The following is a 22897-nucleotide window of genomic DNA, read 5'->3' as shown; positions in this document are numbered from 1 at the left end:
TAAAATGAATAGGGAGTTAGGGACGAGCGTCCCTTCCGTTGTGCTGATTGGGGAGGCTAAGTTAAAAGACAATGTGTTTTCCCGATCAGTAAAAGATGAATGGGAATATGGAGATATATTCTCTCCGCCCCCCTGCAAACTCCCCCCATTTGTAGTAAAACAGGACAATTAAGAAGCAGGCAGCCACAAATGCAGGTGAATGGGAGAGAATATAAGTATGCAAATTGAGGCGAAGCTCCATTGAAGGCTTTGCCTGAACTGGCCTCCCTTTGGTTGCATTGGACATTACGGGATCCTGGGCCACTTTGGCCAGAACTGCCAGACTGAATAATGCTGCAAGGGAATTTATTGCCACGTCAGGTTTGTTGTATAGTTTGGTTGATGACAACAGGATTTCAAAATTTTGGGTGACGGGAGAATCTGTAGGGAGAAACAATTGAAATCAGCATGCAACTAAGAAAAAAGGAATCCCCTTCTTTCAAGTTAAACTGCAAACTCAATGTTTAAATATTAGTGCCCAGATGAGCAAAATAATCTTGAATTCTTTGAAATATGTATATCTCATAAATCTTGATAAAGAAAAAGAGCAGAGGTAATCTTTTCTTATAATTAGCAAAACAATCGTTATGGTCGAGTTAGAACAAGATCTGGAGTTCAAAATACTGTATCTTAAAAGGGCAAACCTAACATTTCTGTATATAATTTTACATGAGGGTACAAATGAGATTTCTCACAATTTGCCCGTAATATAGGTTTTTTAAAGTATTTGCATTGTTTTGGTTCTGAAATTACTGAATTTTTAAGTCTCCTTTAATTTTGCTGATAGTACAAAAACTGAATATCCTTCCTGTTCAACATCTTTGTCATGGCTACAGGCATGGCTTAGTCAGTATGTGAAATAGGAAGACTGCAAGTACCAACATGTGACCACAGTGCAAAACCTCTGTATTTGATGTAACATCTCTGTAAATTAAAACTTAACAAATCAGTCCTTTACCTTTTGCTGTACCCTATAGATTGTTGAGGTACCAAAATATATTATTATAAAGGATATAGCCAGAATTGTACTAACAAACCACACTAGCTATACTGGTGCAATCTGTTTGGAGAACACTAAGTGGAAACAAGCTAAATCGTTTTGGTATCATCTGTGACATCTACTGGACAATTGGATTTTTGCAGGTCATATCTGGTAGTCTCGATAGTTTTAATTCACAACTGAATGTGTTGCCATAGTGATAATGTGTTTGCATAATGAGTTTCTAAATAGTTATGAGTTTTATGTCACTCTTATTTCAAGTAGGTTGGAATCGGGCCCGACTTAATCAGTAAGAACATCAGTTTCCAAATCTTCCTAATCCGTGCTTCATTGAAAATGCCATCATTGCATTTTCACAACATGCTAAGTCAAAAATTAACTAAGTCATAACATGGATTGTCTTTTATGCCACAATAACTGGCTGTGTTTGGCCTCTTGAATAGTATTTGCTGCTCTGCCTCAGCTGCAGATTGGCAACCTTATCAATTTCCAATCACTGAATCTAACCCAAGAACAGTGTGAGGAAGCCTTCCCCAGCCTTAAAAAAATGCACGGAACGAATCTTATTTAACTATTTCCCAACGAGTGGGAGCACGTGGCCTTCAGGCAGTGAACTACAACTTCCCAAATTGTTCACGTTGCAGATGATGTCTGAGGTCGGTAAGAGTTCAACAACCTCCGTAGTTTCCCAGAGTAAATCTTGCACTCCACCACATCTCATTCAGAATTCGCAAAGTGTGCTCCATTCCCAAGGAAACGAACGAATTTATTCTGAAGCCAATTAGCTAAGGAATCGGCAGCCAGCCATTGCTTGTCCACACAGCTTACACAACCAGCTGCTCATTTTTTTCTGAACCCTACTACGCCAGTTCAGCCTGGAACCCGGCTTCCAGTTGTTTGCCTAGCAGGAAAAGGCCGCCGTCCGCGAGCCTCGTCTCCTGGCGACACCACCATTTGGCTCGTTTTCTTCTCCCGCCCTGACATTTCCGCCTGCCCTTCCCCCTTTCGGGAAGGGCGGCCAGTGGCGCGCAGTTACAAGGCCGGATGCGGCTCGCAGAGTGGGCGGAGGCGGCTCTGGCGCTGAGATCACCGGGAGTATAAAATGCAACGCGCTGGGCGCGGCCCCGCTTAATCGGAACGGACGTCTCCGTGGCGGACTGTCTGGGAGGTGTCTGCTGGGAAGAAACAGCCGGAGGCGCGCCACTTTCGCTTTTGGAGGAGGGGGGTGGAAGCCCAGGCGTTTTTCTTCCGACTCGACAGCTTCAGAAGGGTCCAAAGGGAAGCCCGGAAAGCGCCCGCCAACATGGAGGTGCAGAAAGAAGCGCAGCGTATTATGACGATGTCGGTGTGGAAGATGTATCACTCGCGCATGCAGCGCGGAGGCCTCCGACTCCACCGCAGCCTGCAGCTCTCCCTCGTGATGAGGAACGCCCGCGACCTCTACCTCTCGGCCAAGCTGGAGGAAGAGGACGAGATGGGCGGAGGAAGCGTGGAAAATTTTCCCGGGCGGCAGCCGGACCTAGACCTACAAGGAACAGCGCCCAGCCCGCAGCATCTGGAGGGTCCTCCGGCAATCCTCTTCCCCCCAGCCCAACAGGAGGCGCCTCCACCCACGCCACAGCCCTGCGGCAGCCTGGATCCGGAACCTATGGAAACCCAGGAGGGGCCCAGTAGCAGCTTGCCCGCGCATTCCTTGACCCAGACGGCTTGGAGCCGGGGCGCCTTGGGGCCTCTGCCAGTCAGCAGGAAGCCGAGCCGCAAGCGCCGCAGCAGCAGCCTAGGCAAGATTGGCGCCGCCGAAGCCGGCCTGGTGCCTAGCAAGAAAGCGAAGTTGGCGGAGGAGGAAGGCGAGCGGCAGCCCCAGAGGCAAGAAGGGCCCTTTCCGAGCTTAGCCCGAATCCTGCAGGACCGGTTCTCTAGCTTGATCCTCCAGCCTCCGCCGGCCAAAGGCGCCGAGGAGCCCAAAGCGAACTGCAGACAAGGCGACGGCGTGCTGAGCATAATGGTGAGGGCCGTGGTAGCCTTCTAAAGCGCCCCCGCCGGGGACTCGTAGCTGAAAACTTCTCCCCGCGGAGAAGCGGAACCTGCGGAAGCCCCTCTCTGGGCAGAGGAGCTCAGTACCGCCTGTCTCCTCGGTGGCGGGACTTTGGCGGTTAGGACGGCGGGAGGCTGATGGTGGCGCGGGGAGCCCGAATGAGGCCTTCCCCCCCCCGCCCTCCTCCCCCTGCGACTTTAGGCGAGAGACGCTCTGGTGACTCGGGAGGAAGGCGAGACAAAAGGCCGAGCGACGGCTGGCCGCGGAGGGCGCTCCCTGGAACTGGGACGCGGTGGTTGAGCGCCGAAAGAGGAACTGGTCACGCCAGCGCGAACGTCGCTGTTCCTGGAAGAGAGAGAGGCTGAGAACTTGGGGTGTAGGGGGGTGGGTGGGTGGGGGAATGGAGTCATTTCCAAGAAAAGGGGAAAGACTTATAGAAACCCTTCAGGCCTTTCAAATCCTGATCTGGGTGGAAAGCAACCACTATCTGCTGCGTGCACTTTTTTTTTTTAAACTTGGTGCTAGTTCGAGAATAACGCTGCGTTTATTTTCGATAACGCTTTGCGTTAACTTAAATCGCCAGTTCTAGGTTGAGGATTCTCCCTCTCGTCTTTTCTGAAAGAGGCTTTCTTAGGCGGCCGGGGCTTGTTGCCTCAAGGGTTAAAACAGCCCTGCTGAGAGCTTTTGAAGAAAAGCAGCTTTTGTCAGCTCCACTCCTTAGATATGGAGGGGGAGGGGGGAAACTACCCAGCATTCTTTAGCTCAGGGCCATCCCTTTTTTTTTTTTCTTATCTAGTAATTAAGGGTGATCGAGTGGCCTGTTTCTTTGTGCCAGAAATGCTCTCTAAACCTGATTAGTCTTGCCAAAGCATCCATGGTGAGAGCAGCAGGAAGGAGAGGGGGAAAACGGACCAGTCATACTAGTATGACACATCTCTCATATGATGAGCATTTGCATTACTCTGGGTCCAGGAGTGCAGGGGATTTCCTGTTCATGTTGCCTTAGCAGTATATGTGAGTGTGTGTTTGTGGCGGCTGTGTGTGGTTTTTTTTTTTTTTTTGGTGTGGGTGGAGCTCATCAGAGGGAGAGGAAGATGATTGGCATTTTTGTAAGATGTCATCTCAAACTTGCTGGTGGTTTTCCTAGGTGACTGGCACTGTTGACTTGTTTGGGACAGTGATGAGGAATAATGTTGTGATATTCATAAAACATGGTTTTCCTTGTTATCCAGCTTCGATTATTTTATACCTAAAAAGGAGCAATGAAACCTGTACTGTACTGTACTATGATCCTTATATTGAAGTGTTTTGTAAGGTCTTTTTTCTTAAAACAAAATTCAAGTCATTCTGTGGAATTCCATACCATGTTTTCTTTTGTTCAAGAACTGCTGCTTTGTTGGCACAAATTTTGAAGCAGTTCCCATTGTACCAGAGTTAATGTGTTATATGTGTGTGCAATCTAGCTGTACAGTTTGGAACATGAAATGGTATGTGTTCCTGAAGTGCTGGTTTCATAAAACTAGCTGTACATTGTTCACTGTTATGGTACTTTGTTACATGTATGTATCTTACATTTTTCTTTTGCCTTGAAGAGGGCAAAACCCCCAAGCTTTTGTTTCTTACCATTCATGGTAATTAATATTTTGATTAGTAAAATAAAGGTTTTTTTTAAAAAAACTTCTGCAGTATTTAATTTTGCTAAAATAAAAACCCACCGCCATGCAGGGTTATAATAGAGCAGGATGTGGGAGGGGAAATTGCCAGTTTGTAAGCTTTACCAAGAAATAGACAAGATCTCATGCTATTAAAAAGCACAAAAATATAAGGTAATAAAAAGCAATTGAAATTAATAGAATTGCAAATCCAAAGCAAAATATGCTTTAATCTCTCAGAAGCACATATAAAAATATTTCAGGCTCATGTACAAATTGTTTAATTGAATGCTTAAAATAGAACATATTGAATCAATTTTTTTGTTAAAAGGACAGTTTAGAAATCAACCTACATTTGTTTCCAAGATGTGAAAATTCCTGCATAGGTCTTTAAAACAAATGGGATTGCATTTTGCACCTCCCCATCTCAGGTAGCCCAGGTTGCATAACAGTACCTATCATAGTTTCAGAATGACTGACCACATGGGAAGATTATATTTGGAGCTCCAGGAACTGAAGCTTGTAAACTTGTTTATGATGAACAAAAATAACTCTTCCATAAATATGGGCCAGTAGCCAGCTGGACAGGATTGGCAGACAGGACCTTGGATGAGCTTTACAAAATACATCAAGTTGCAGTATCTTGATGTAATCTCTATAGCAGCATCTGTGATACCTGGATCATGTATCTGAACCCTTTCCAAAATGATTTAGTGGTCCAACACAGGTTGCCAATTGGCTCCCATGGGCCTTGAACATACTGCAAACAATCAGGAAAATCTCCTTCAATGAAAACCTCTAAACAGCATAGCTTGTGTGGTCCAGCCAGGTGAATGCTGAGCTTTTATCAGCAAAGTGCTTGATAGTCTGATAGTTCAGTGAGAAGACTTGGAACAAGAAAGACTTAATGACTATTTAGACGCAGTGAATTTAGCTGGTGTTAATGCTAAGTACATTAATAATAAGTACAACAGAGAATGAGGTGGCTGGATGGAGTCACTGAAGCAGTAGGCATGAGTTTAAATGGACTCCAGAAGATGGTAGAGGACAGGAAGGCCTGGAGGAATGTTGTCCATGGGGACACAACTTCGCTACTAACAACAACAATGCTAAGTAGCCTACTACAAGTGAGCTTCATGCTATATTTGCAAACTACATATCAAGTGTTTAGTATTTAATAAATGCTAACATCTAAATTCCCCTTTAGATTTTAAAGCATTTTCCTCCGGATTCTCTGGTTTGAGTGGATATGTCATGAAATAGCTGAGCAAGCAGGTGAGGTGAGATTAATGATGATGGGGCCCCAAGGGCTAAAGGAACTCTGCTGTGATTCAGTGCTTAGGAATTTACTCCCTGTAATCTGAGCTGCTTCCAGTTGAGAGACCACAACCTGGTAATTTTCCTCCATAACAATCTGGTGATTGTCTTTAGCCTATAGAATTAATTCCTCAGGTGCTTGAGGTTTCTGAAATGTAAATGAGTGATACAAAGTAGTTTAGTTCCTTTGTTTGCTTTTTTTGTGAATTAAGAGATTGCTGGACACAAGAATTTCAAGTCAAATTTTTATGGATGCTTAAACACCATCACTTCTGCTTCAAATCCTGCATGACCAAATTCCTCCCACTGCACACAATTCCCAATATGCAGAAAACTTATGATCGGGCTCAAACATTCTACTAAACCAGATTGAATAAGCCATAATTGGCTGGGATCACAGAAGGGGTTAACAAAATTATGGTTTAGTACAATGTGTCATTTCTTCCATAGGTTAGTAAGAGCGAGAGATTTCAAGTTAAGACCAACCCTACATCTTCCCATAAAAACTGACACGCCTATTGGTGAGTCAGTCCAAAAGTCACTCTCTGTCACAGCTTGGCTGCTTTAACTGGGCGCAAAAACAAAGAAGTGGTTTGGCATTAGTAAGATGATGGACTATGACCTACTTTTGTAAGATTGCTAAGCATTGAAGGGATACATAAAAGCAAGCTGCAAACCTGAGGCCTTCCAGATGTTGAAACTGCAGCTCTTTGCATCCTTCTACTATTGGTCAGGCTACCTGAGATTCCTGGATGTTGCAATAACAAAATTTCCACACCTTTGTTTAGTTTGAACAGGTTTTGTGCTGTCTCTCTCTCTCTCTCTCTCTCTCTCTCTCTCTCTCTCTCACACACACACACACACACACACACACACAGAGAGAAAGACAAGGTGCCCAACATAACCTAAGAAGTCTGACTGGGATCAAAAACCATGATAACATACATAGATCTCTGCTATTTCTGTTACTCTTAGTCAGACAAGCTTATAAAATACTTTACATTCTCCCATATTCATTGTTACTCTTAGGCTACTCATACAAGTAGGGGATAAGTTAAGATGGGAAAACAAGCAACTTTCTTCAACCAGATGCCTTCAGCTGCTGGACTATAGTTCTTATTAAATTTGAACAGCACAGAAATTTGTCATAGTGGAAGACACTTTGAAGAACATTGTCCTATAATTAAGGATTTGAATGCACACGTCTTTCTCTTGAACAACACAAGATAGGTAATTGTAAAAGAATTGAGAAGCAAAAAGCACAGCATCTGGTTTAAAGACATATTGCTATTTTATAAAAATTCAGGTATAGCAAAATGCTAAAAATATGATATTGTGAGATCTCTTTCATAGTTTTGTATTTTTAAAAGGAATTGCTAAGTATTTCAAGATGAGATGATCTGCTAAAATATAACCATACTGAGTACCACTCAGTAACCTGCTTGACTGCATGAATGAGCAGACGTACATGACCATAAGTCTCAAACTTGAAGTCTAATTTACAGAATACAGAATAACAGAGTTGGAAGGGATCTTGGAGGTCTTCTAGTTCAACTCCCTGCTCAAGCAGGAAACCTTACCATTCCAGACAAATGGCTGTTCAATCTCTTCTTAAAAATCTGCAATGGTGGAGCACCCACAACTTCTGCAGGCAAGTCGTTCCACTTATTAATTGTTCTGTCAGGAAATTTCTCCTTAGTTCTAAGTTGCTTCTTTCCTTGATCAGTTTCCACCCATTGCTTCTTGTTCTACCCTCAAGTGCTTTGGAGAATAGCTTGACTCCCTCTTCTTTGTGGCAACCCCTGAGATATTGGAACACTGCTATCATGTCTCCTCTAGTCCTTCTTTTTATTAAACTAGACATACCAAGTTCCTGCAACCGTTTTTCATATGTTTTAGCCTCCAGTCCTCTAATCATCTTTGTTGCTCTTCTCTGCACTCTTTCTAGAGTCTCAGCATCTTTTTTACATCGTGGCAACCAAAACTGAATGCAATATTCCAAGTGTGGCCTTACCAAGGCATTATAAAGTGGCACTAACATTTCACCTGATCTTGATTCTATCCCTCTGTTTATGCAGCCCAGAACTGTGTTGGCTTTTTAGCAGCTGCTGCACACTGCTGGCTCATATCTAAATGGTTGTCCACTAGGACTCCAAGATCCCTCTCACAGGTACTACTGTTGAGCAAGGTAACACATATACGGTACCTGTGCATTTTGGGTTTTTTTTGCCTAAATGTAGAACCTTGCTTTTTTCACTGTTGAATTTCATTTTGTTAGTTAGCGCCCAATGTTCAAGTCTGTCAAGATCTTTCTGTATCTTGAGCCTATCTTCTGGAGTGTTGGCTATTCCTGCTAGCTTGGTGTCATTTGCAAATTTGATGAGTTCCCCATCTATCCCCTTGTCCAAGTCATTGATGAAGATGTTGAAGAGTACTAGGCCTAAAACAGAGTCTTGGGGGTACTCCACTGCATACTTCCCTCCATGTGGATGTACTTCCATTGAGGACTACACGTTTATGCGGTTGGTCAGCCAGTTACGAATCCATCTGGTGGTGGTGCTGTCTAACCCACATTTTTCTACTTTATCTAGTAATAGGTTATGGTCTACTGTTGGAAGAAATATCCATCTGGGTTCAGTTCCAAGTGGGGACAAAGACACTGGAAACATGGAGACTGCTTGGAAAGATGGTTTAATGGTGGTCAGGATCACATGGCTTGAGTTCCTGAACAGAAAAGGGCTGAGATCCTGTGTGCTCCCTGGCTTTATGCTTTTTCTGAGCTTTGAACTTTCTGGGGCACAGGAAGAGTACCCTGATTGGCTGTCAGACTCCCAGGGGGTGGGGGTCTTAGCTAGCCTTGCTGGCTGATGTAATCTTCCCAGGTGCCATGTGGTGAGTTTCAGTTGCTAGATGGGTTCTATTATGATGCAGATGATGGCCCATTGACAAAGGTGGGGGGTGGCAGGAAGTTGCAGGGAGCTGCTTTGTCTTTAAAACATGTTTCTCCATTTCTCATCCAGGGAAATATATTCTGCCTTTTAAATATTTTCTAAAATATTTCATTCTTCTAGGAGGGGGGTGGGTGCTAAATTCCTACACTACTTTATCAAATTTATCAAATTTACTTTATCAAATTACCTTATAGATGACCCCCACCCAGTCAAAGACCTTGGAGTCTTCATATCCAATGACCTAAGTGCCAAAGCCCACTGCAACTACATCGCAAAAAAGGCATTAAGAGTTGTTAACCTAATCTTATGTAGCTTCTTCTCCAGAAACATTACACTACTAACTAGAGCTTATAAAACATTTGCTAGACCAATACTTGAATACAGCTCGCCTGTCTGGAACCCATACCACATTTCAGACATCAATACAATTGAACGTGTCCAGAAATATTTTACAAGAAGAGTTCTCCACTCCTCTGAATATAACAAAATACCTTATACCACCAGACTTGAAATCTTGGGTTTAGAAAACTTAGAACTCTGCCGCCTTCAACAGGACCTATGTTTAACTCATAGAATCATCTATTGCAAAGTCCTTCCTATTGAGGATTACTTCAGCTTCAATCACAACAATGCAAGAGCAAACAATAGATTTAAACTTAATGTTAACCGCTTCAAACTTGATTGCAGAAAATATGACTTCAGTAACAGAGTTATTAATGCTTGGAACACACTACCAGACTCTGTGGTATTGTTGGAAGAAATATCCATCTGGGTTCAGTTCCAAGTGGAGACAAAGACACTGGAAACATGGAGGCTGCTTGGAAAGATGGTTTAATGGTGGTCAGGATCACATGGCTTGAGTTCCTGAACAGAAAAGGGCTGAGATCCTGTGTGCTCCCTGGTTTTATGCTTTTTCTGAGCTTTGAACTTTCTGGGGCACAGGAAGAGTATCCTGATTGGTTGTCAGACTCCCAGGGGGTGGGAGTCTTAGCTAGCTTGTATGTTGTCTCTCAAGCTTGCTTGAGCCTTGCCATGTGGTAAGATTCTGTTGCTAGATGGGTAGGGGCTAATCCTATCTTTGTCATGTAGACAATGGACTGGCTCAGGCCTTAATGGCCCATTGACAAAGGTGGGGGGGAGTTGCTTTGTCTTTAAAACATGTTTCTCCATTTCTCATCCAGGGAAATATATTCTGCCTTTTTAAATATTTTCTAAAATATTTCATTCTTCTAGGAGGGGGGTGGGTGCTAAATTCCTACAATCCCTACTTTTTTTTTTCTCTAAACATGTGAGTTTTGAAACATGCTCTTGGCAAAAAATTAAAATTGATCAAATCAATGGGTGCTTTTAATTTTCCTGATGCAAAGGAAGCCATTGATAGAGACAACAGAAAAAAGATTCCTTCAGTGGCTCCCAAAAGCTTTCAACCATGAAGGTCTAGCAGCCAGGGGAAAAGTTCTGGTAAGAATTTTACAGTATCCAATTTTCTATGCCAATTAATTTCAGCTGTTAGATATCACTTTCTGAGAGCTTCCAGTCAGGTTTCAAGCAAGCACACATCCCAAAATTTTCACAGCCATGGTTTTCCTTTAAATTACAGGCTGCCCATTTCCAAGGGTTGGTTACCGAACCTGCCCTAGCTCTTACTTTAGTCTATCCAGATTTATTTTAGTCCAAATTGAGGTTAATCAGTGTGCAATCCAGGCTTTTTCCTTTCTTTTTTCTTTCTTTTTTTTAAAGTTACACACAATGAGCCCTGGGACTTCTACTCATGAGACCACCAGTGCAATATATCTTGCTTTACTGGGCAACTGGGCAGCATCATTTGTGAGTCATAGTCAGGGCTTGGGTTTTGGATATCACTTTTTCTGCTATCTCTTCAAGAGAGGAATTGCCTGAGGGGGATGCCCCTCCCCCATGGAATTAGCAGGGAGATCTGACTCCTTGGGCTTTTAGTGCCACAGAGCAAAATCAACCTAGGAGAAGTCTTGTGTGGAGGTAAGTGAAGGGAATAGTTTCAGTCTAATTCTGAATGGTGTCTCTCTCTGTGTGTGCCTGTGTATGCAGCTACTTTTACAATTCAGGCAATACAAACAATACAAACATGCTGGACAAATTTCCCTACCATTAGACAGAAATCTAAGGTGTTCAGAACTTGCTGTGGTAGCCACTCAAATACAATCCTTACATGAGTACTTTAGACTGATTACAATGTAAATGAGACAAGACAGAAAACCTTACAATGAATTTCCCACCTCCCCCATTGTCTTTCCAGCTGTCTTCTGGGAATTGAAAAGAGTCTTTTAGTCTTTACTTGTACATCTCAGGGTCCTTTCTTTCATATCTTTTGGGTGGCATGCTTATTGGTCAGTCAGGTTTGGAAAGGTCTGCTCCAATCTGGTTGCTGTGATGACTTTCAGTGGGGGCTGGATTCAAACTCAATTCCTGGCTCCAACAAATGGAAGGTCTCCTCTGGGGGCAGCATCTGGAACCATGTGCTCTGCTTCCACAGTTGCAGAGTCATCTTTTCAGGGCTGAAAGACATTAGAACAGGATCTCCTCCCCACTTTTGTGGGTAATCTTCTCAGGAAAGGCATTGTAACAGGATTAAAAAGGGGGGGGGGTAGATATCTTGCAGGCAGAGTTTGAAAAGGTACAACACATCAATATTGCAGTTACTAAAAGGTAATGCAGTTTCAACAAAATGGAGACACAACTGATGAAAAAGAAAAACTGGATTCGCATGCTTCAGGAATGAACAGGTAAAATCATTTAAACACACAGTAAATGCAAGACTGAATTTTTTTTTTCTCTTGTAAGTGAACTTAAAACGTTTCCTCGTAAACTTGAGTTGTTACTTTAAGATAAAGAGAGAGAAGGAGACAAAAGCAGAAATGAAAAGTTCTTTGTACCCAGTTTCCGGTGGCCACACGAAAACAGGGCAAAGGCTCTTTCTTTCTTTTCTCTCTCTCTCTCTTTTCCCTATTTTCATTGTTTCAACCTTTTGTTTTTGTTTTTCCCTAACAATTTAAAATTCTTGTCTCTAGAGATCAGATACATTTTACAGTTACAATTACCTCAAGGGCCCACAAAGACAGACATACACACATAAAAAACAAGGAGGACAAAGAGAGGAAAACAAAACTCTGAGATTTACACACACACTGATCATTCCCGCCATAAATCTCAGTTAAATTAGGGAAGGCACAAATCTTAACAGACAGACCACGTGGTTCCATAGAAGACAAAGAAAGAGACAGACAAACAAACAAAACAAACAAAAACCCAAACATTCTTATTTATATATTTCCCTTTTCTTTTAAGTACCTTTATTTAGCCAAATTTGTCTTCCTGGTGTTATCTCTTAGCAAAGCCCATTTTTTTACACAATTTCTTCAATTTCTTTTCTCGCATGCCAGTCAACACTGGCACCTGCCTGGCGTCCCAGGCCCCAAGCATGTCTCTCAGGGGATTTCCCTCTACCCTCGAGCTTACGCTTCCCATGATCCTCGGAATGTGAGGCTCACTTTGTCATAGCCGGGTACTCCCGCAGTTTCGGAAAAAAAGAAGGTATCCGCGAAGGACTCCGACTCCCTTCTGTCGAAGTATGGGCCCCTTCCTTAAGGGAACTCTTATTTGAAGATCACCAATAAAAAAAATAGTGATCCCGGAGGACCTTGCTGCCCCTACAGCAGGTACGAGCACCTCCTCTCACTCTACATGCACCACTTTAGGCTTTGCTTTCCTTTTTTAGATACACCAATAGTTCCTATATATTTCTTTTTTTTTCCCTTCACACTTCTTTTCCTTTCACTCGGCTTCCATTCCTTGAAAACACAAAGTTCCACATTTGGCTTCCCCCCCTTGCTTTCTCTATCCTACCGGTCACGGCTCGGTGGAGCTAGCAGTAGGCAGAGGTGCGGCTAGAGGTTGCTCAAAGAGGTGGAATCAGACTGTTTCCTCAGGTGGAATCCCACACACACACTTCCTCCTTCCCTAACAGAAAGTCCTGTGCTCTGGCAAAACCCCCATGCTCTCCAGACTTTTGGTCTTTCTGCGGTTAGGAAATGCACAGAGGAAGCAAGATCCAGCTGTGATTGGGAGAAGGGCTCTCTCATTCACACACATGCAGGCATACACATATTTCCCATGCTTTTCCATGCTTTAAAATTAAAATTTAGAGGTACTCACCTTCTTTCCAAGCAGTCTTTGAGCTCAACACTCAAAACCCCTTTAAAACCTAGTTCCAAATGGCCAAGGTCCAGGAAAACTTACCCACAGACTCAATGGGTCTGCTGCTAGCAAGGGAGGCTTACCTGGGCCAGGTCCATTGGTTAGGTTAGCTTGGAGTCCCATCTGTGGGTGCCAATTGTTGGAAGAAATATCCATCTGGGTTCAGTTCCAAGTGGGGACAAAGACACTGGAAACATGGAGGCTGCTTGGAAAGATGGTTTAATGGTGGTCAGGATCACATGGCTTGAGTTCCTGAACAGAAAAGGGCTGAGATCCTGTGTGCTCCCTGGTTTTATGCTTTTTCTGAGCTTTGAACTTTCTGGGGCACAGGAAGAGTATCCTGATTGGTTGTCAGACTCCCAGGGGGTGGGAGTCTTAGCTAGCCTTGTAGGTTGTCTCTCAAGCTTGCTTGAGCCTTGCCATGTGGTAAGATTCTGTTGCTAGATGGGTAGGGGCTAATCCTATCTTTGTCATGTAGACAATGGACTGGCTCAGGCCTTAATGGCCCATTGACAAAGGTGGGGGGGAGTTGCTTTGTCTTTAAAACATGTTTCTCCATTTCTCATCCAGGGAAATATATTCTGCCTTTTTAAATATTTTCTAAAATATTTCATTCTTCTAGGAGGGGGGTGGGTGCTAAATTCCTACAGTATCTACTCAAAATCCCCAAAGCTTTAACCAAAAACTGTCTACTGTTGACCTCACCCCATCCCTAAGAGGTCTTTAAGGGGCATGCATAAGAGCACAAAGGTGCCTACCGTTCCTGTCCTACTGTTTCCTTTCATTATATCCAATTTATATAGTTATTTCATACTTATACTCATATATATGCTTATATACTATATCGTTACTTCATGCTTATGCTTATATATACTGTTGTGACAAAATAAATAAATAAAAATAAATAAATAATAAATAAAATTGCTTTACTGATGTCCAAATAAATTATATGGACAGCATTCCTCTGGTCTACTAATTTTGTCACTTTGTCAAAGAATGCAATAAGATTAGTCTGGCATGATCTGTTTTTGACATGTTGGCTTTTAGTTATTACTTTGTTTGCTTCTAGGTGTTCGGTGATTCGTTGCTTAGCTTTTCCAGAATCTTCCCTGGTATTGAGGTCAGGCTGATAGGTCTGTAGTTTCCTGGATCTGTTTTTTTTTCCTTTTTTGAAGATGGGAACTACATCAGCTCTTTTCTAGTCCTCTGGCAACCCCCCTGTGCTCCAGGATCTTTGAAAGATATAGTTCAGTGGTTCTGAGATCTCGTCTGCCAGTTCCTTCAGAACCTTGGGGTGTAATCCATCCGGTCCTGGTGATTTGAACTCCTCTAGGGTAGACAGGTGGTCACTAACCATTTTCTTCCCTATTTTAACTTGTGTTTCTAATCTGTTTTTTGTGGTGCTGTTTTTGATAGGTTGGATTGTTTTTTCCTTTTGTGTAAAGACAGATGCAAAATATGAGTTAAGTAGATCTGCTTTCTTCCTGTTGCTTGTCATCTTCTTGCCACTTTCTCCCAGCAATGGGACAATTGTTTCCTTTACTTTTTTCTTGTTTTTAACATGTTGGAAGAAGCTTTGTTATTTTTTACTTTTGTCGCTAGCCTATGTTCATTGTGAGCCTTGGCTTTCCTCACTTCATCTTTACAGGCTCGGGCTATTTGCTGATATTCTGCCTTAGTTATTTGCCCCCCTTTCCACTTTTTATACTTGTCCTTTTTGTCTTCAAGTGAAATGTCTTCAAGGAAAATCAAAGACCAGTAGCCTTTTGAAAAAGCACCTTTGGAACAACCATGATCTGGATGACTCAGAATCTCCATAGATACCTACCATACTAGTCTTTTTAGCACTCATTGTAACACAGTGCCAGGTACAGGACTCATTGTTAACAACTTCAATGAGTAAGGGGAAAAGGGTGCATGAAATTCTTTCTCATGGTCAAGATCAGCCATGCTCTTTGACATGTAGTTTTTGTTGTTTTGTTAAAAAGCTGTAAGCTTTCCATTTTGAGTGTAGATAATAATTTTTTTTCTATGCTTGTCTTCCAGTATTGCCTTGAATTTTCTTTTCTGGTAGAGAGGATTTTTTAAGGATTAAAACATGTGCTTTCATCTTTATATATTATTTTATTAGAATGACTGAAGCATTTCTTTTAATATATTATTTTAATTATGTTCTTCTGAAAATTATAAGGCACAGCCACAGGGGTCCCCAAATACATAGTATTATGAGGAAAGACCTCTCCCTGTCTTGCATCTTGAAGAGTAATTTGCAGTCTGGATCATGTTTTTTTTCAGCAGAAAGTTGCTCCCTCCAAGCTCAAAGCCCAAAATATCCTGTGTCCCAGCAGTGGGCCCTTTGCCCATGACACTGTCATTGTCTGTCATGTAATCTGAGTAGAACGTTTGCCTAGTCTTGCTTTTGTTAGAATGCAAAGAACTAGAGCTTAAGAAACTACACATTTCTCTCTTTTCCCTAGTATGCAATATAATAGTAGTTTGCATTTATTCTTAAGATTACTGTGAATGGGGGCATTTTTGCATTCCTAGCTCCTTTATGTTTTCGGGAAATCCTGACAGCCTAGACAATTCTGCATTGCACCTAGGAGCCCTGTCATGCCATTGCCTGTGCAAGACACTCCCTCTATGAATAGATAGAAGGGTCTTTGATAATGCCCCAAGCATATCTTCAGCAGAACAAAGGCAGCAGAACTAAAGGCTCCCACACACACAGAATGACTCTCTGCCAGGAATCTGAATTCCCTCCACCCCCTTAAGGCACAGGCTGAAGGACAGGAACCCCCTCCATCTCTCTCTCTCTCCCTTTCTCTCCCCCACACACACTCAAGTGAGGATGTGGGGCTGCTGCACGGTGATGAAAGTTTGGCATGCTAAATGCAATCAGGGTGGTTTCCTGTGCACCAGCTACTACTGGAGACAGGATACTGGAGCGGATGGCTTGTTCTGCCTTGCCACCAGCCAGGCTGCATCCGGCACCTGCTGAAGTTCCTATGTTCTCATGGAATATGGGAAGGGGGAAGCCCCATAAACACATATACCTTCTGTTGGGTGATATTTGGAGTCTGGTAACCACTCTCTTATTGGACCAGGTAATTCTGGTTAAACACTGCACATCAACTGCTGTAGAATTTTACTTTTCTCTTTTCACAGAATTTCCTGAGATGTTATTAAGTAGTCGCAAGAGAAAGAATGTCCAGCATTCTCTAGTTTAGAAATGTAACTTTAAAAAAACCACTTTTCCATCAAAATAGAAGAAACAAGTTTGCAGCAATTCTCAGTCAGGCATAAAGGAAAGACTTTCATATGCATTAACTAGACATACAAATTGGGGCATATGTCTCTCTGCATATGCACACACATACACACCCAGAATCACATACACACAGTAGGTTTATATTAGTACCAGCTGTTTCAAAATTCTTGGGTTACTTTAATGGATGTAAAGAAAGAAGTGTGTTCTGGCAAATGAACACAAGTTCTAGCACTAACTAGTCCGCCCACAGTTTGGCTGGAGGCTGAAATCCTTCATTAATTTCCTTCTTTCCACCCATTTGAACCAACAAATCTCAGCCTAAATAAGTTGTAGTTCCTCCCCCCACCCCTTCTTTGGAGCATAGGCTATGTATCTCTCTTTATCCCTCAATCCTTACTTCTCATGGCACCTATACCAGTGGAGTTGGAAAGTTGCATAAAACGTATGTTGCTCATTGGAATTGCTTTTGTTTAGCCAGCCTCCCTTAAGCAGAACAGGTACGCCTTTACCATTCTGCTTGTGCATTGCCTTACTGTTGGAGAAGACAGGGATCCTACAATTACAACACTCCTTAGCATGTGGAATTTCTATTGAATATGATCATGGGCAGGGAGCAGCCAGACAGCCTCATTAAATTGCTCCAACCAAGGCAATTATGGGCCCCACCTCAGAATAATTAGTACCCATGGGAAACTGCTTGGTAGACAGGCTGCATAAGCTAACAGCTAGAGCAGGTTATGCTAGAAGCTAGGATTCCTGATGTTGTTATCTTCCCACCCACCTTCCAAAAAGAGAGCAACAAAAACTAGATGGTGAGAGTAGAGAAGGAGCTTGGTTTCGGACTGTATTTTAAGGATATAGGTGATACCTGTTGTCTATGAGCTTTAGTTCAGCTAATAATAACTGGTAGACATGCAGAATGAAACTTGCCAAATAAATCCTAATGTTGTAAAGCTGAAGCAAAACAAAAAGCAAAGCAATACCTCTTCAGCATTGCCACATACTATTATTCTCTATGACATAAACATTTTTTTGTATCTGGCAAAGTTATCAAATCATGATGCAGCCAGCAGAATGAGGGAAAGTTCAAAGTTCATATACTCTTGCTTCCTTATTCAGTAATTCCAGAGTTTGTAACTTATGCAGTTTTGATATTTATTGTTGCATCAACCAATTAGTTTGTAACAATTTACACCAACTTTAGTAGAAAATTGTTGTCCTTTTTTTTAAACTCACAGGCTGAAATGGTTGATATTCTGCACCCAAAGCTTGTTTACAAGTCTTCAATATTTGATTTGGAACCAGACTCTTTTGGAACTGATTCCAAATTAATGAGAAAACCAGTCCTTGAGGAAACTAACCTTTGGGAACAGACAGGATTTGTGTCATTATTTAATCTTACTTTGTTTTAAAAATAAAAAAGGAATTTCAAGTTTTACTTTCTGTATCGTCTTTTTAGAAAATAGATGAGATCAACGTGGTATTTCTCTGTCTATATCTCATATTTTAACAGAGTTATGGCATTCTCGCCTTGGGCCACTTGTCATACTGTGCTGGGATAAAGCATTACAAGCAGAGATGTTGGGGTAGAAAGGGTTGAAAAAAAATCTTGAAAGCCAAAGAAAAGAAACAAGGATACCTAGGTTGCCTCCCCTTTTTCAGGGGCTTTTTTGTCAGAATGTGATGCCTGCTGACATCATCAGACTTAAGAGTTAAATGGGAAAAAGTTATGCACTAAAACTATGTGAGGCAAAAAGGTTTTTAATTCCTTCTTGCCTAAATATTGTTCCTGATTCTATGGGAACTCTTACGATTTCTCTAGAGGCATGGAATGTAAGAACGATACAAAGTACTTTGATTAGACTGGGCTTTCTTTTCCACCCTAGGTGATGCTCTCGTTGCCTCAAGACTTTTGAGACCATTTATCCTCCTACAGATTCATCTTTTGTTCCTCCTACTGTCTGACAGCACATGCTGGAACTCATGGGTGCAGTCTTAGGGAGGAGTCTTTGGAACACTTTGGCAACTCCTTGTACCTCATTTCAGCACGGTGGCCTTTGCAGATTTTCCCATGGCATGCTGGTCAGGTTGAAATAACAACAGGATGGCTGGCTGGCAAAACCTTATCCTTGATTACTACTAAGGAAATTTAGTGAAATCTGCAAGGCAGTGCAACTTTTGAAGAAAATGGAACAAACCATTGATAAATAAATATGGTCATCAGTGCTTTAAGCTGTGTTTGTCTCATCTCCCCTCAGAGCATATTTAGTGTTCATTTCCTTACAAATTTTATCCTACTCTAGAAACTTTAATAAATTTGCCTATGAATTTGCCAAGTAATATTTTCCCTCATTTAATGATTATCCTTGAGCTGCTGATTTCTTGGAAAGCAACAACATCTGCAAAGCTCTGTCCATACCCCTGGTCACCAGATGTTTTTCCTATCCAAAGGAAAAACATAAAATAGTTTACCTTCTTTTCCACATTCATAGAATGTAAAACCCAAGCCATTTTTGCCTCTCAAAATAATATAAATTAACCTATGTATCTTTATGTATATCTGCCACTGTGTGGCATATTTCTGGGTTTATTTCAAACATTTTTTTTAATCAAGAGAAACTTAACTGAAAATCTCTTCAATTCAAAGCTTGAGAGTAAAAGTTTGAATAGCAAAATATATCGCTAGCATCAAGGAATAAAGCATAACTACAGTAGTTGCTGACCAAACATATTGTCCCAGTATTCCTGAAGCAAAAACATACTGGTACTTACCGGTAATTCAAATATATGGAATTTATATGAAGGAGAAAAGCTGACATACTGTGTGTATACAGGGAACTCTGTTGTATAGAATGTGAGATTATGCATTATTATTATTATTATTATTATTATTATTATTATTTATTTGATTTTTATACCGCCCTTCTCCCGAAGGACTCAGGGCGGTGTACAGGCAAGATAAAACAATACAATATACAGATTAAAATACCGTTTAAAAAACTTATTTAAATTAGCCTGAAATTAAGAATTTCCATACTAAAAAACCCCGTTTAAAAAATTGATAAAATTTCACATTAAATCTAATTCAAGCCAGCCCCGCGCGAATAAAGAGATGTGTCTTCAGTTCGCGACGAAATGTCCGAAGGTCAGGTAATTGACGTAAACCCGGGGGAAGCTCGTTCCAGAGTGTGGGCGCCCCCACAGAGAAGGCCCTTCCCCTGGGGGCCGCCAGCCGGCATTGTTTGGCGGACGGCACCCTGAGAAGTCCCTCTCTATGGGAGCGTACGGGTCGGTGGGAGGCATGTGGTAGCAGAAGGCGGTCCCGTAAGTACCCAGGTCCTAAGCCATGGAGCGCTTTAAAGGTCATAACCAACACCTTAAAGTGCACTCGGAAGGCCACAGGCAGCCAGTGCAGCCTGCGCAGGATCGGTGTTACATGGGAGCTGCATTCTGGACTAACTGAAGCCTCCGAGTGCACTTCAAGGGGAGCCCCATGTAGAGAGCATTACAGTAATCCAAGCGAGAGGTAACGAGCGCATGAGTGACTGTGCATAAGGCATCCCGATACATAAGGCATGTACTAAAAGTAGGGGTGTGCAATGTCTCAGATTTGATTTCAAAAAGATGCTTCTGAACATGTGCAGTACGAATGTAGTACTGCCTGCCACTACTTAAAACAACTGCCTCTTTTCTGATCCTAGGATGCTTTCAGGAATTGCAGGCAGGTACTATATTTACATTCCCCTTGCTTTGAATTCCCTTTGTGACTTCAGGAGTGCTGAGGCAGCCCTAATAATCAGTGTGTTGGTGCATGCAAATCAGTAAAACTAATAACTTCCATTTTGTCAGCTACAAGTAACATAAAAACTAATGGTTACCTTTACAGGGCAGAAGATGCAATCCTTCATATATAAAACAAAAGATCTTTGTGCCTGGTTCTCAAAAGCTGCCTCTTTTCTTTCCCTGTGTGGGCCTAGATTGCACAGACCTATGGCTACTTTCTACTGTTTGGTAACTGGGAAATGAAGAGAACAATGGCACCTCTTAACAATGGTTGCTCCCTCCTAAAATATTTTTCCCTGTCCCGTGAACCATAATACAGAGGTATTATTTTAACATGTGTGCTTTCAAGTCAGTTTTTGAGTCATGGTGACTGACCGGATAAATTCCTGCAGCTTTCTTGTCAAGCTTTCAGAAGCTTGCCATTGCCTGTTTCTTAGGGCTGAGAGAGAGGGACTGGCCCAAAGTCCCCCAGCTGGCTTTATCTATGGCAGAACTAGAACTCAGTCTTCTGGTTTATAGCCTGTTGCCTTAACCGCTACTCCAAATTGGTTTTCATTATTGTAATAGTACTCTGTTTATCTGGCATACTTTCCTACATTCAACAGCATTAAGTAGTATGTTAATAGCATCAGTTAAAATACTATGTGGAGGCAGTAGAGGCAGGGTCAAAATATCAGTCTCATAAGATTACAGGGTGATTTGGAGGCAAATGTTTTCTCACAGCCCAACCTATCTCTAGGAATTGTTGAAGTTAGGGGGGAAAAAGCAAGCGGGAGATCACGCATACAGTATTAAGCTCCTCAATGAAAGAGTAGATATAACTGATTAATTAATTAGCTAGCTAGCTAGTTACACTAGGCCTTCTTGATTGACAGGTTAGTAATCCACCTCCAAATTATGGTGCTTTAGATGAGAACATAACTTTGTTCAGCAAGTCCTGCTGGACAAAGATCTACCTACCATCTGTACTAAAGTTCACACTACAGTTATCAAACAGGATGCACTGCTCTATTTGAGGGAGGGGAAGAGGAAGGAGAAAGGGAAGCGGAAGGGAAGGGATTCATCTATAGTTGGGGCCAGAAATTCCTCTGCTTCCTTGAATTACATATGTTAGACACAGTTATCTCCCTAAAATCAAATAGAAAAGCCCTTAGTAATGCTATACAGTATGTTAACTACCTGCCCCCACTTTATTTCAGGGCCATTATTGAGGCTTTCTTTCAACAAGGACTGGGCAGAAGAACCTCCTAGCTCATTCAGTCCCTCTAAGAAAGAACACTATCTGTAGTTTTAATGTCAAGATTTTAACCCAAGACTCAAAATGGTATCAACCAATGTCATTGCAAGTGTGGATTCTTTCTTTACCAACCAAACATGTGAGATTAAAGCATAAAAGGGAAAGTTACCAGGCAGAATTAAAACTCCCAACACTTCAGCTAGATTTAAGTTCTTGAATATGACAACAATTTGCCATGTCATTTAAACTTAGCCCTCAGCTGCTATGGTGCAATGTTTGTGTGCCATAGCAGCGCCTTTGTTGCTGTGCTACAGATTAACCTCCCAGTGTGATGTATGAACAGGAGCTGAGATTTAAGCAAACAACAGATATGTATGTGCAAAGGCTGAAGAGCTTTTTCCTGGCTCCTTCCGCATCAACACAATTAAATGATGCCTAAATCTAGCTGTTCGGCCAGCTGCTCCACAACCTAGCTAAGAAGCTGAGAAAATCTATGTCAGGGTGGATGAATGCACTCCAATTCGGCTTCATTAAGCCGTCTGGGTGGTGAGTGATTAAAAGGAGATGCTGATACCCCCTCCGGCTGCATTCCGCACTGACTACGCGGCAGCCTCCGATCCACCCCCGTCTCCTGGCCAGCAAGTGCGGAAGTGGGGAATTTCCTGGCACCAGATGCGGAACAGGAAAGCGGAAATGAAAACAGCAGCAAGCCAAAATAGATTGGGGATGGGAAGAAGGGGTGGGTGGGCGCTTGTCTCTTAAAGGCACAGGATTATCCATAGGCCAGAAAGGAAATACATTTATTGAAAACAGATGGGCGAGTGTTCAGGCAGGGACATGGTTTCTCTTTGCTTCCCCCCCACCCCTTTGCTATCCACATACTCATTGCAAACTGTGTTGCCCCATAACATAGTTTTTTTCCCCCTTCATTAGCCCATTCAAAACATTACACTGCATGGGAGCAATTTAGGACAAGACTGTAGGTGGCCTCTGGCGGTACAGAAAGAAAAACAATGCATCACAGAGCTTTTCTTTTTGAACGAAATGCCAATTCCTAGCTCTGTCAACACAATGCACGCTGTGAGAATTATCACCACCCCACCCATATCACAAAGTTGAAAAAATATGCTCAGTTGTCCTTGAGAACTGTGAGCATAATAGAGCTCTAAAGAATTTACCTCCTTTTCTTCTTGCTGAGACACTTTTAGTAGTCTGAAAGGAGGAAATGCTGATTTCCCAAGCGACAGAGGCAATCAGCATTTGTGACAATGCAGTGACTGGCTGCAGTCAGTTAGCATTCCAGAATGAATCACTATTAAAATAGATCTGAATAGAAATAGAATAGAAATCCTCAAGAAAGAAGAAAACACACAGTATTT

General features: G+C 42.2%; 1 protein-coding gene across 1 annotated transcript; it reads left to right on the top strand.

Moving 5' to 3' along the window:
* Nucleotides 1-2160: 2160 nt before the first annotated feature.
* IER2 (immediate early response 2) lies at nucleotides 2161-3582 on the top strand. Its single transcript, XM_058168120.1, has one exon. It carries the CDS (start codon nucleotides 2343-2345, stop codon nucleotides 3066-3068), a length of 726 nt encoding a protein of 241 aa, XP_058024103.1. The 5' UTR covers nucleotides 2161-2342; the 3' UTR covers nucleotides 3069-3582.
* Nucleotides 3583-22897: the final 19315 nt, after the last annotated feature.

This window comes from Ahaetulla prasina, chromosome 2, assembly GCF_028640845.1.
Source record: "Ahaetulla prasina isolate Xishuangbanna chromosome 2, ASM2864084v1, whole genome shotgun sequence".
Lineage (NCBI taxonomy): Eukaryota > Metazoa > Chordata > Lepidosauria > Squamata > Colubridae > Ahaetulla > Ahaetulla prasina.
The sequence above is the reverse complement of the archived record's forward strand: the minus strand, read 5'-3'. Positions and strand labels throughout refer to the sequence as shown.